Source organism: Crotalus tigris, unplaced genomic scaffold, assembly GCF_016545835.1.
Source record: "Crotalus tigris isolate CLP2741 ecotype Arizona unplaced genomic scaffold, ASM1654583v1 scf7180000024369.3102671, whole genome shotgun sequence".
NCBI classification, from domain to species: Eukaryota; Metazoa; Chordata; class Lepidosauria; order Squamata; family Viperidae; genus Crotalus; species Crotalus tigris.
Window position 1 is genome coordinate 1,842,501 of NW_024100539.1, and position 15,330 is coordinate 1,857,830.

At 37.9% G+C, this 15,330-nt stretch overlaps 1 protein-coding gene across 3 annotated transcripts in view; it reads right to left on the reverse strand.

Moving 5' to 3' along the window:
• Window positions 1-15,330, reverse strand: part of MBD5 (methyl-CpG binding domain protein 5) — a 198,792-nt gene that overhangs the window by 21,014 nt on the left and 162,448 nt on the right. For all 3 annotated transcript variants that reach the window (XM_039327842.1, XM_039327844.1, XM_039327843.1), the window contains 2 exons: window positions 12,976-13,184; window positions 8,495-9,700 (listed from right to left, as the gene is read on the reverse strand). In XM_039327842.1, the coding sequence (XP_039183776.1) occupies window positions 8,495-9,700; window positions 12,976-13,184 (1,415 nt within the window). The remainder of the gene's footprint in view (window positions 1-8,494; window positions 9,701-12,975; window positions 13,185-15,330) is intronic.

Consider the following 15,330-nt stretch of genomic DNA (forward strand, 5'->3'; position numbering starts at 1 on the left):
ACCAAAGCTTAGCAGTAAGGATTAGGCCCTCCATATGGTTTTTAAATAACAAGTAAAGGAAGTATCTCCTCAGACAATAATCCATTGTCTTAATATTGTCAATTATTAAAACAGTGAATATAAATTTTGTTTTGGCACCACTACCGCAGAATTCAATTTGGTTCACTGTAATTAACAACAAAGCTACAAATTGAGCAACAAATTGAGATTTCAGCTGCATTGAAGTGATAAAAATTATATATTTCAGTAGCAGAGGGTTTTTAGTAAATTCTTTTCCTAACTGAACTTTGTAAGTACTTGAGTTGTTTTCTGTAGCTATATGTACAAATGACATTACAATTATTATGTGTAAATAACTTTGTTTTTCAAATAGTATTGAAAAAACTTCACAGTTCATTTCACTTAACAAAAAAAATCTAAATTAACATTTCACTTACAATAAACATCTAAATTAACATTTAAAGTCTGAAACAATGCTATTATTACATTCTTTATTACTTTGGTTTAATGACATCCTATATTACTTTGGTGAAGGGGTGGAGTTTTTTTTACATTTTCATTTAAACAACAGCTTTTTATTCCAATAATTGCTAATTTATACATTTTATGAATGCATGAACCATTACAACATTAATATTCCTAAGAACATAATTAAAAGCAACTGCAGAAGCGAAGCACTGAATTTCCATCCTGAATTATCATTCTACACCATGTAACTGTCTGCAACGCCATGTTCAACTTGTGTTCCTCTAACTTTGATACAATAGTTTGTGAGGCTGCGCTGATAACATTATTTCATATGCCATGACCTTATGACTGATTGAGGACAATCACTGGATTGTGCAGAAAAAGGATCAATGAAGATCTTCACTGGGAAATCCAAAAATTACTACAGATAGTCTTTGACTTATGACTGGTTGTGTAATGGCCGTTCAAAGTTATGATGACTCGGAGAGTGTGCTTTATGGGTCACAAAGCACCTCTGGCCACAGTAAAATGCTGTGCCATGCTGCCCTCCCTGAGTCATGCAATTGTGACCTGGGTGCTTGGCAAACTGTTCACATTTATGATTGGGTGCCATGTAATCGCCATTTGCCATCTTCTCTGCTGGCTTCCCCCAAAAAACCCATGCGTGGGGAGTGGGGCAGAAATCTTTTGTTAGGCTACCGAAACAAAGCTTGGATCTTTGAGATCTCTGCTTCATTTCTCCAGCCTAGGGCAATGAGTTCTTTCTACGCATGCTCTGTCTGCTTAATGACCTGCATCATTCTTTATTTATTAAATTTATATGCCACCCCTCTCACTATCCAAGGGACGCTGCACAATTTAATAACCACATCTAAGAGAGAAGGATTACAATTGTTGAGTGACGCTGTCATGTGGGCATCTTAACAACTGCTTTATTCAATGACCAAGATTCTAGTCCCAATTGAGATCATAAGTCAAGAACCACCTGTATACCTTCCCCTCTCTTAAAGACATTTTTATTTGTTAACCCAGGTATTAGAGTGGTCCTGCTGAAGTTTAAAAATAGCTGAAATTCTTGTAATAAAAAGTATATCTATTACTATTTTATCTTCTCAGTCTCTTCAGTCTTCTGATATTTTATTAGAATATATTCAGATAATTAATATACATAGGTAAATGTCATGACTCAAGAGCTGGACCACTTTTAAATTAAAGACAATCTTTTCCCAAAGGACGGTTGCACAGAAAAAAAGCTAATCCGCCTCTATTATTGTACTCCAATTTATCTAAGACAGTTCTTCTATTTTAAAAGTAAATTAGGAGTAGAAAAAATAATTTCTTTTCAAATCAATACACTGAAATAGTCTTTTAGACTATTTTAGATGAGCAAATCTAACTGATATTTAGCCATACATTTATGGGAGGATGGCTTCAATTCATAATTCTTTATGAAAATGAATTGGTGATTCCTAGATTTATTGATTAAAAAGGATTGTATATGAGAAGATTGGAACTATGGTATATAATTTGGGAGGGCGGAAATAGCATAAACTATGCTTGTAATTGCTGCGAAGAAATTGGAAGCTGTTTCTTAATGACTTTAGGTAAATTTTCATGGTATCTTGATAAGATTAAAAGCTATCCACAAATGCCCAAGCATTTAGCTTTCTATTTTATTTGCTCCTTTTTTCTTACTGATATTCTACATACTAGTCTATGTAAATTTTTATTTGCTGATAACTATATTCTTTTGTCTTTTCCTTTTAGTCCAGAAATCTGTATCTTGGGTTTTTTCACATTGTCCATATTCATGCATTATCTATATGCTATTAGAATTTTCTCTCCCTATAGTCAGTGGTGGGATCCAGCCAGTTCACACCACTTTGGCAGAACCGGTAGCTAATTTTTTCTTGCCCAGGCCCAGAATGGACTTCCGGAAATGGCATCCACACATAGAACTGGTTGTGCACATATCTGAATCCCACCACTGCCTATAGTATTGTGGCTATTTTATCAATAGGTAAAAATTCAAGGAGAGGATGATTCCTTAGGACTAAAATAGTATGGAAGGTTCAAGGTGACTCTGAGTGATTTGGGCTGGGATAATATTTTTAATTTGTATTTTATTTTGTTGACTATAGAAAGCCTAAAATTTAGAGTAAAACGAGTAGCATACAAATTTATATAATCAATAAATACATTTTATTATTAAACTCATTTGGTATCCCCAATATTTACTAAAAACTAGTGGTCTATCACTGATGAGGTTACCTAGCTGGATAATGAAACATCTGCAAGCAAACAACCAAGCTCAGAGAATACCAAGGACTCCGTGCTCTATCATGGTCTGTTAAAGATTTTATGGAAAGTTTTAAAGGGGCATAATTATAATCTGTTGGCTTTTGTCAGCAAACTATAATCTTAAGACACTGAATCTATCTATGCCAGTGGTTTTCAACCTTTTTAATGCCGTGATCCCCAACTGGTCGTAAGTCAAGGACTAAACCGGTCATAAGTTGAGGACTACCCAAGCGGTCGTAAGTCGAGGACTTTCCCTGCCCGGGAGCGCCGTGCATGTGTGGTGCCACCCCCTGCGCCGGCCGAGGCATAGCTGGCAAACGGCAGAGACGGAGCAGGCCGACCACCAGCTGGGCCACCAGCTGGCCCAGCCCAAGGGAGGTAAGGCACCCGCCGGAAAAGGGAAAAAAATGGCAGATAGCCTTGCTTGGTGACCCCCGTGAAATGGTCAATCGACCCCAAATGGGGTCGCGACTCATAGGTTGAGAACCGCTGATCTATGCCACCACTGGAAAGTTCTGTTGAGAATTGACAGCCATATTAGTTAATTTTATATGAATCTTTGTAAGTACAAAAGCCAGAATTATAAATGCACATGAATTCCTGAAACAAATATTACACAAATGTATTTTGTGGTTATATGGTTAATACGTAGAATTTGTTTAAAAGTAACAAGAACATTTTTGATGCATTTTTATACATGATACCATATAATAATGTTGTGTGACAGAGGAAGTTTTGCATTTACAGGTAATCCCCGAGGTATGAACCTAATGGAGCCTGGTCATTAGGCTTGTAAGTAAAAAAAAACCTCCTCAAATGAATCAGACTCAATTTTACAAATTTATAAAATCAAATTCATTAACTAAATTTGTTGTTAAATGAACGGAGATCTGACTTATTATTTCCTCTGATAGCTGCCATGTTAACTGAATTGGGAGGGTTCCCCCCCCCACAGCTGCCCATCAGCTGTTTCTGATGAGCTGGGCTCAGGAACTAAATTGCCTCCAAGCAGGGCTTGCAAGCTATCAGTTATTTTTTTAAAAAAAACAACTGCTGCTAGCCAGCTCAAGAGTCTTCAGCTGCCCAGAACCGGGGGGCGGGGGGCAGGGGGGGTATTGCTTTAATAAAAGACACTAGCTTAAGAGCCAGCCAGGCACCCAGAGGGAGATGAGGGAGGGATTTGCAGAACTCTCAGCATGCAATCGTAAGAGAGATGGAAGGGACCTTGAGATCAGCTAATCTAACCCACTGCTCTCACAAGAAAGTATTTTTGTTAAATGCCTATCCAGTCTCTTCTTAAAAGCTGCCAGTGATGAGGCACCCACAACTTCTGGAGGCAATTTAAATTTAAAACCTACAAACTACAGTAACATATGCTAATTTCCAAAATAAAAGCTCAGTAGTTTGCAAAGAACAGTACTTAAAAAGCAGAGCAGTTCCCAAACTGCTGGCTGCTCTGCTTTTTAAGTACTATACTTTGCCAACTATTGTGTTTGCAAACTATAGCGCACAGGTGTCAAACTCGCCCCATCATGTGATGTGTCATGACATATCGTGACTTTTTTCGTATTGCTGGAGCTGGGATGGGTGCCACCTCTGCATGGTGCAACTGGCCCACGGGCCCGTACTTTGACACCCCTGCTATAGAGTAACAAAATATATATATATTTTAAAATACTTACAGAAGTAATTGTAGCATTTGAGCCCAGGCAGTAGCAGATTGCACAAAAGCAAAAATGGGTGCCGGCTCGGCTCTTCTTTGGCCATGTGACCAGGGACAAAAAAAAAACAAAAACCCTTCTAGCTTCTCGTAGCCTGGAACGGCCCAGGCAAATCACAGAGATAAAAATGGCCACTATCGCAGTAGAGACTGAAATCAATTCACATGGCTACAGAGGCCTCCTTTTGGTCGCAGTTTCGAATTTCTAATGTTAAGTACCCTTTCTGAATTAATTCGTTTTTGTGAAAACTCGCTAAATAAACACTTGTACCTGGGGGATTACCTGCACTTGGTTCATTATTTGCAATGTCATAATATAATTAATATAATAACTCTCAACTAAATGTCAGAATTGTTACCATTTAAATCAGTGGTTCTCAACCTTTCTAATGCTGTGACCCCATAAAACAGTTCCCCATGTTGTGGTGACCCCCAAGTGGGTGTGGCCACCAATAAGAGGGAGTAGGACAGCTAGGGAAAAGGGAAAAAATGGCGGACTGCGTTGTTTGGCGACCCCCGTGAAATGGTCGTTTGACCCCAAATGGGGTCCCGACCCACAGGTTGAGAACCACTGATTTAAATTATTTATAATTACTATTTGGTGCTGATCGTGAGTGATCAACACACACAGGTGAACTGTTTTTTGTTGTTGTTTTTTTTGAGTTCCTAGCCAATGAGAAATTCAGCTTACCATTTTTTTCCTTACATTAATGAAAAACTTTATTTACTTAAATCATTTTTAGCTCATATTTCCGTGGGAAAGTCATTGTAGAAGGTGTGGTGGAATATGGGGGCAGAGTTAAAAGAGGGACCAGCCTAGAATCTCTACATAGCCATAAGCAAACTAAGTCCAACCCCCACTGAATTCTGTTGACAGGTGCTAATGGTTAGTTGAGAAAATTATATCACATTTGAAAGATCAGGTTCACATGTAAAAGTCCAATTAAACTGATTTATTACTAATTATGTCTACCCACAGGAATCTTATACTTGGGATCAGATAAAGGTCAATGGAATTCAAAGGAGGTTGGACTTAATTCACTTGTGGCTACGCCTGATTCCTCTTTTAATTCATGGTAAGATGGGCAGCCAATAAATTTTACAAACAAAAACCTCTGCCCACATATTCTACCTTCTCCTATAGTCATTCAGACCATCTGATTCCCCCCCCCCAAGTTTTGGGAGAAATGATTGAATGCTTAAGTTGCCCTGAAAATGTTAACTTTTGCTATCATCTCATATTAAAAAGGTTTTGGATTTGAATTTCTTTTCATCTACCTTCTCCTATAGTCATTCAGACCATCTGATTCCCCCCCCCCCAAGTTTTGGGAGAAATGATTGAATGCTTAAGTTGCCCTGAAAATGTTAACTTTTGCTATCATCTCATATTAAAAAGGTTTTGGATTTGAATTTCTTTTCATTAGTTAATGAAATAAGAATGAAACCGAGCAAGATGGTCAGAAATCAAGCACTTTGTATGATGTTTCTATGTAAACATTTCCTTTAAAAATAGTTTTTATGCAATCTTCTCTAACGTGAATACCTGTTAACCCTGAACTGAAGGCGTTAATTATATACTTATATACTGAATAGAATTCTGTCTTTAATAAGCATCTAAAAACCTTATATCACCACCGAATAGATTGGTGGTATAGATGAGTGGCCTCTAATACCTCTTGTACTCCATAAACATTATATTTTCCAAATAGTGAGCCAGTTTAGTATGGTGGCTAACATATATACTAGAAACTGGGAGATTGTGAGTTCTAGTCCTCCTTAGACCTGAAAGCTAGCTGGTTGGTCTGAGTCAATTGGGCTGTCTCTCAAGCCTCATTCTCTTAGGGTTTTTGTGAAAAATAGGAGGCAGGAGCATTATGTACGCTACTTTGAGATGTATGAAATAAAGGATATGATGATGCTGATGATCATTATCATTATTGCAAATGAACCACGATCACACATCTCCAAATTGAAATGGTAATGTCTTTGAAATCTGAATAGTGGTATTAATGTGTGTACATGAGCTGAGCAAGAACTGTAATTGTGAAATGGCAAATAATGGAAAATTCACCAGTGGTAGAAGAAAGAAGAGAGTCTGTGAACTGAAGCTGGACACTGAATAATGAGCGGGGGATAATTTGAACCCTGGTAACATGTAATAAAGCACCTTCTGAAGTCTGGTCTCATCCCTTATTATCATGATAATCATGCTTACTTTCTAATCTGCTTCATTAGACAATCTTGAGGGTACTCAACTTTTAAAAGTAAAGTCTGCCCCTTGGTAAGAAGCACTAGGACAGTGGTTCTCAACCTGTGGGTCGGGACCCCATTTGGGGTCGAACGACCATTTCATGGGGGTCGCCAAACAACGCAGTCCGCCATTTTTTTCTCCCTTTTCCTTAGCTGTGCTACTCCCTTTTTTTCTATTGGCTTTTGAAAGCCAATAGAATAGACTCTCTTGAATAGAGTCTAATTCTATTGGCTTTCAAAAGCCAATAGGAATTGTCCAGGCTGTCTCTGCCCTGCTGAGCCCGCCAAAAGTCCCATTCTGAAAACGTTGCTGCACCAGTTGTGTAGCCCTCGACTTACGACCAGTTGAGTAGTCCTAGACTTACGACCGGTTGGGGGGTCGCGGCATTAAAAAGGTTGAGAACTACTGCACTAGGAGGTCATAGTAGAACTTCACAGGGGGCATATGTACAAACATTACAGCCAGAGAAGAAATGAATTTGCCTTGCAAAGGCAGTTTTTGTCCTATTCTCTTTAGTGACCACAGAACATGTCTTGATCCAGTTTTAAGCTGTTTAAGGGGATGGGGAATGGTATGACTGCATCAAGAATTTAAATTAGGGAATTTTTTTTTTTATATTCTGCTTAGGATAGTTTGACTTATTTTATCTCAGCTTTAAAAGTCCATGGCTCCAAAGGGAGAGAGAATGCAGTTCCCCCAAAGGATTCATTCCATTGTCTGGGAGCAGTGCTGAAAAAGATGCCAGAAAAGCAGGCTTAGACAGCAGGGGTATTTTGAAAATACCCTCCTGTCATCTGAACCAGGCAGGTTTCAAATAGGTAAGGCCGTCCTTTCTGAACATCCTGCCTTCATGTGAACCTTGGCAACATTTACATTTATAACAATAGACGTAATGAAATCCTGAATATTTGACTTAGAAAAACAAATAAAAATTGCAGATAGATATTAGAATATATTCAAATTGCATCAAAGCAGCGCAACCTGATCTGAGTCTACAGAATGAAAAATCATTTTTATTTCAGTAGAAGACGTGTTCGTTTTCTATTGTATGTATTTTTTTTAAAAAAATAGTCTATTCCTCAGGCTGACAAGTGCTGATACAAAGCAATAATGACTTTTAAAAATTATAGGAGTGGGGCGGCTTATAAATTTTAAAAATAAATAAATAAATAAATAAAATAGGTAGGGATGAAAATTGAAAAAATGTAATCAATACCTTTTCCTCCCCTTTTTTTTAAAAAAAATGTTACCACATATCTTGATCACGCCATATACCAGACATGTCAAACACAAGGGCCGGGGGCCAGATGCGGCCCACAAAGTGGTTTCATGTGGCTCGCGAAGCCATCCTGGAAACAGTGAGGGAATGGCCCCCGCTGCCTTTGCCCTGGCCAGCCGGGAGCCAATGTACAATTTTGTGGTGGCCATCTTAGCACTTGCCCCAGTGGACCATGCCTTGGCACTTGCCCCGGTCCCACCCTCTTCTGCCAGAGACCCTCAGATCTGTCCCACTCCTGCCAGGCCCCCACAGGCACCCTTGACGTGAATGATGTAGAACTGGCCATGCCCACCCAGTAGGCCACACCCACTCCACCCATGCCCACCCAGTAGGCTGCACCCACTCTGGCCACACCCACCCGGCCCCCCAAGGGCAACCGCAATGCTGATGCGGCCCTCAGTGAAATTGAGCCTGACACTCCTGCCATATACCTTTGTTAAAATATAAATATATGTATACATATACATAAATGTACCTTCCCATCCTCAGTGCTTTGTTGACATGAGCTGTGAACGTCATCTTCTCTCACTAATTTACCAGGCCAAGATGACAGTCCTTTAATTTGGCTCCAGACCAAGTCCCCAACATTAAACGTCCTTGGTCTGTAATGTATCAACTCATTTGAAGATGGGGAATCGGGATTCCTCAGGTCATCTTCGCTACTGATGCTTTTAGCATCTGAAGGACTAGGCACACACCCATTAATGCTTTTGGCATTAAAGTCTCCATTATAATGGATGTAGTCTTTAATCAGAGAACTTTCGAAACTATTGGAGGAACTTGGAGACTGTTCTTCCAGGCCTAGGTCTTGCTTAGCAGGATTCAGCAGCTCTCCAAACCCTCTGCTCTGCTGGGGCCGGTTCCCGTTGATGTGTGCACATCGTTCCACAGTGTTCTCTAGTCTCTCTTTAAAACTCATCATAGTTCTTTTGTAATTTCTATACCTGAAGTTCTCCTCCACCATCTTGTCACCGTGACAATTTCGCTGGGGTAATAATACTGGATGTTGCTTGCCTTGGACTAATGGCAACGTGGAAATATTGTTGGGCCTTTCACGGCAAGGACTACTGAGGACATGGGATGAGTGATCTAAAACCTCCTCGCATTTCCACCGGTTCATCTCCCCTCCAGGGCTCGGCTCCCCTTCCCACTGTTTTTTTGGTGTGTTGCAACCTGTCGGTTTATAATATTCCAAGCCATCCCCGTCACTGGAATTTTTAAGGTGTTCCGAATTCTTCAGTAACCGTGTCCCCCTGGGGTTCCTTGCTCTGTCTTCGTGATCAGAAATGCCAATATTTCGTCCGTGTATTACTGCATTGACAGCACTGGAAAGATTTAATGGATCTCCAATTGAGGCTGTAAAGGCACTCATGGCACTCAGAGCTGGAATAGGGCTCATTTGTGTTGTACTGTTAACCGCGGTGGTGATGACTACTTGCATCCCCTTGCCTGCAGCATCTACTACTGCTTTGTAGATGGCATCAACTGAACCATCACTCTGGGCAGTTAAACTGATGTCCTTTGCTTGTTGTCCTATAGATGGTTCTGTCCTTTGTTGTAAATTGCATACAGTATCTTGAAAAGGAGGAATTGCTGCACTGGAACTTTCAGGAACTGGTGGCATCCCTATTTGAGAGATAATTCTCTTGTTCAGGAAAGCAGTCTCTTCCTGCATTCTCACCTTTAAAAATCATAGGAAAATAAAATTAGATGGGAGCCTTTAAAGGCTGCCTTAAGACAAGGACAGTTACTAACTGTTAAAAACAGTGGCTAAAACAATCATGGCCTACTCATTCCATTTTCGAGTAGGAAGAATGCAATTAAAACTAACATTACCTTAATGTGATCTACAATATTTGCTGAAGTTTTTTTGCACTGTGCAACTTATATTGCAAGATATATTTTCTAACTACATAAGCACGATCCATCACTGGAGTTTTAAATTTGAATCTCAATTAAACACCATTTTCTTGTTGCTTTCGTTTGATACATGCCCTTCCTTGGCTGATTAGCTCAGAGAAATTTGGAACATTCTTTTTCCTCTGAGAAAAATATACTTCTTGGATTGGATGATAATTGAAAAATGTATACTTAGATCAGGGAGAAATGTACATTTCAGGAATAAATCCATTTTGTATAGTTCTTACTCTCAAGACTGTGCAGAATAATACTTCAGAAACAAATCAAAGCAGGTCTGTTGAAGAATATAGGAGCACAAGCATAGCACTTCTCTGCAACTCTTTAAAGAAACTATTTCTTCCTAGAATTACAGAAAAGATTCTTGTACTTCTGCAGCTACCATGTAATCCCAGGGAGTGATGCTTTGTAAATACAAGGATTTCCCCCTTATTCCTTAATAATTTGTATTCATAGCCCCCATATTTTATTACAATTTACAGTTGTGAACTCATCTTTTTTTTTTTAACATTTATTTATGAAGATTCTACTATTAAACTGGACAACGAAGATTTTGCTTCCTGAATCCTTTTGGGTGTATCTTATAGATTTCTGGCTGTTAATCACAAAAATAAATTGTAATTGAACCTATCACATACTGTTTATATAAATCTTTTATTGTTACACAGTGGCAGTGTTTGGTATCTGTTGGTTATATTGCACTCATGAAAAAAAAAAGAACAAAAACCATGGAACTGGTTGTTGACATACATCCAGTTTACCAAGTACAAATGGAACACAAGTATTTGTATTTTTATCGTATTTTATTTGCACTGTTTATAGGTGTTCTATAGTTTTATCTTAATATTGTAAGCTACCTAGAGTTACCCTGTGATAAGATGAGCGGGCAACAGCTTTAATAAATAAATAACGTTGGAGATCTAAAAGAAGTGGTTCTGCTGTTGGGATGCATCTTGGATATATACCAAATGCTACTGCTACATATGCAAATGGGACAGCTGTGTAAGAAAGTTGCATTACATGAAAAAGAAATGGTGACCTGGAGGAATTTGATTCCATGGCAGAAAAACATGGCACATGAATCACTTGTTGACCTGACAAAGATATTTTTGTTTCTGTTTCACAAAAAAACTCTGACCAATGAAGAATTTCATGAAAGTGATGAACAAAGAAGGTGAAGGTTTTCATTGAGACTGATGTTTCCAAGAATAACCAATGCCAAGATTAAAAAAAAGTATTTTAGTTGATCCACAGATCAGATACGTTATCAATGTGAGAAAAGGTTTGAAGGTCTGTTAGTGGGGCCAGAGAAAATCTATAGAAAATTGCCTGGAAAGCATTGGAAGATGTTGTTGAGCATTTTCTTGGCAACTACAGAGCACCACACTATATTCAGCTGGTTGATAAACTTCTTACAGCACAAAAGACCGTGAAGGGCAATGTGTCACTGAAGATTCATTTTCTGCATTCGGACTTCTTTCCTGAAAATCTAGATGCAGTCACTGACAAACATGGTGAAAGGTTTCACCAGGTCATTGTCATAATGGACAAAATGGTACCAGGGTAACTGGAATTCATCAATGCTGGTTTATGGTTGAACACTGCAATAAGATGCATCAGACACTGAGTACAAACAAAAATCATCATTTTTTTTTGACTCTGTTGAACTCATGCAGTATGTCAGAAACATTATGCGATTAAATACATAATAGTTACTAAAAGTTAATGTAATATTTCTACAGTAATTCTGAAATTATACCTGTGTTCAGTTAGAAGGGGTCTATCACCACCAAAAGTTTTTCGGGAAGCAAAACTTTTGGAAAAAAAATCGTGGTCCAGTGTTATTAATGCCAACTTCATTTTCCCAGCTGTGGTTTACATTTTTCTTCAGTGATATAAAAATCTGTGGCCTCAAACAAAAGTTTCAGAATTGCTTCTGAAATTTCAACCCAAAGCTTTCTTTTGAATATTTTATCATTTGTTTGTCAGCTGAATTTGTGTGTATATATGTGTGTGTGTTTGCATGTGTGTAGAGAGAGGAAAGAGAGAGAGAGAACAGAATAAGATGGCAGATTTCTTCTGCTGTCAAGCATCTATTTATGTATTCATTGACATTATTTATAAATTGCCTTTTACAGTTGCTATTAAAAAAGAGAGTTAAAAAAGTAAACTGAACAAGCTGAATAAAAGTGGACTGCAGTGCCCGTTTGAAAAGCTCTTATGTTATTTAATAACATCGTGGTTTTTGAGACTAGTCACAAGTTTCCACTATCCTCAAAGAAATTTAGGAGTTCCTTCCAAAATATAAGTTCCAAATAGAGTTTAAAACTTAAGCCTGGTACACTGAATCTAGCTCAGAGATAAACTGATAATAGATAAACAATGACTAGTTTATATATATATATATATATATATATATATATATATATATATATATATATATATATATGCATAATTCATATATAATGAAATAAAGTTATTTTAAAAAGTAGAATAGAATAAAACGCTGGGAATAAAAGTAGATAGAAAGCAATGATATTTTTTTTAACCAACTAGTAAAATAATTTATTCTACTATTCTATCAAGTTGAACAAAGTTTTTATTGTCATTGTCTATATTAATTCTCTCCTAAGTTTTCAATTCAGCAATACCTTAATAAAAGAAGAAATACAAATTAGGTGTAAAGCTGGCTTAATTTTGCAACTCAAGAGGATGATAATGTTGTCTGAGTGAGCAAGTTTCTGTAAACATGCATTTACAACTCTCATACTGAAATACCAGGATTATACTACTAGGTTTCCACATGTATTCAATTTCATTTCTCCATTTAAAAACAAACAAACAATGCCATTGTTTTCATTTTAACGCCTGAAATAGACTTGTTCACAGTCAATTTTTTTTAGAACCATCCAAGGGGATGCATAGTTTTGTCGTGATAAAATGGAATCCATAGATTTGCTTGATGATAAAATCCCTGAAAATATTTTTATTATTTTTATTATTTTTTCATGGATCCCTGAGAAACAAACCAACTTCTACCTGAAAATTCTGGAACAGACAAGCCATAGGATTTGGGTTGTTAGGAGGTCCAGGAATGGGAAGCTGTCCTTGGAAGCCTTGGAGATTCTGATAACCTTGGAGAAGCTGCTGTTGCTGATTTGATGGAAACATCTGATTGTTGTTGAACAATGACTGCAGATGAGTGAGCTGATGGTTATTAAGAGTAGTGTTTATCGAGGACATATCACCTGCAATTCCAAACACATGAATATTTAATTCAGCAAATGTCCCCAGAACAAGCATATGAGTTGTCCAAGCCATGTTTCTTTCCATTTAGTAGCAAAGAAACAGAGTGAAATATTTTTCCCTGCAGCTTTTTACTGGATTTTGGTGGTTAGAGAATTTTCTTTTGATCTTTTGGCTTAGTGTGATGTTTGAAGCCATCCAGTGTAATTAAAATGTTTTGTGCAAAGGAGGCACTACAGTCTGTTCACGCTAAACACTATTCTTACCCATTTTCTGTGAACTGTGAAGGTGTAATATGTCTAATGCTATCTAATTTATGAAATGTATTCACAAATTCCTTATGAATTCTGTTCCTTTAATTCAGTGGTTCTCAACCTTTTTAATGCCGCGACCTCCAACCGGTCGTAAGTCGAGGACTACTCAACCGGTCGTAAGTCGAGGACTACACAACTGGTGCAGCACCGTTTGCAGAATGGGACTTTTGGCGGGCTCAGCAGGGCAGAGATAGCCTGGATAATTCCTATTGGCTTTTGAAAGCCAATAGAATTAGACTCTATTCAAGAGAGTCTACTCTATTGGCTTTCAAAAGCCAATAGAATAAAAGGGAGTAGCACAGCTAAGGAAAGGGGGGGGGGGAAATGGCAGACTGCGTTGTTTGGCGACCCCCATGAAATGGTCGTTCGACCCCAAATGGGGTCCCGACCCACAGGTTGAGAACCACTGTTTTAATTGCTAATAATTTTCATAATATTTTAAAAAAACATATTCTGCAATATGAACTTATAGTTCTCTCTTTAATAATAAACTTTTATATATACGTATATCTATATCTGTATATCTCCTTTAATATAAGGGCAATTCGGAAATAAACCTCCGTTTGGTTATCAATGACAGACACTCGCAGATGCAGAACTTTTATTATACACATTAGAAAACTATAGCATTAATTTCTTTTCAACACAATCGCCATTCAAATTGAGGCACTTGTCATAATGTCTTAAAAGATTTGAAATTTGTTAGTAGTAGTCGCTCGGCGCCAAACCTGGGCTATAGGGGGAGTGATAAAAAAAAATACCAACGGAACTGCTTCAAAAGTTCTTGGGTGCGTCTAGTGGTGTGTTGGCGAGCATTATCGTGAACCAACACCACACCGGAAGTCAGCATGCCCTGATGCTTGTTATGGATGGTTCGTCTGAGTTTTCATAGCATTTCACAGTAGACTTCTGAATTGATGGTCGAACCACGCCCCATGAACTTCACTAGCAGTACTTCTTCACGTTTGGTGGAATTTTCTATGGCAACACTTCTGATGTGGTGTTGGTTCATGATAATGCGCACCAGCACACTGCTAGATGCACCCAAGAACTTTTGAAGCAGTTCCGTTGGGATGTTTTTTATCTCACCCCCGTAGCCGATTTGGCGCTGAGCGACTACTACTAAGGAATTTCAAACCTTGTAAGACATTATGACAAGTATCTTAATTTGAATGGCGATTTGTCAAAAAGTAATGTAATGCTGTAGTTTTCTAATGTGTATAATAAAGGTTCCGTATCTGCCAGTGTCTGTCATTGATAACCAAAGGAAGGTTTATTTCTGAATTGCCCTTGTACTTCTTTGAGTTTGTAAAATCATAAAAAATAACCTCCAAAAGCCAGAAGTTTTATTTACATATATATTTAACACAATACATATTTAAGCAGACTCTTAAAGAGCTGGATCAAAAGCTTTTACAAAACAGAACTGGCTTTGTGAGAGATATGAAAGGTAGAAGGGGAAGGACTTGGAACTGTGGTATAAGATTTTATTAGTGGTGATTGTAGAATGAAAGACTGTAGAGATTAGAGTTAATATAAATAGTCTGGTATTTATATTTGCTGAAACTAATTCATTTTTTTATTGTGAATTATTAGTATGTTAGACCTGAGTTTACTGAAATGCTGCTTTATCTAATTCATTTCCCATGGTTTATTTATTAAATCCAACAGCTCAACATGCACAGACACAAAATATTCAGGAATATTCCTAAAGGAAATTCAAGAATTTGGCAGATTCTTAGCCTAGTTCACACAATTATATTGTCCACTGTATAACTCAGTGTTTCCCAAACTTGACAATTTTAAGGCATGAGGACTTCAACTCCCAGAATTC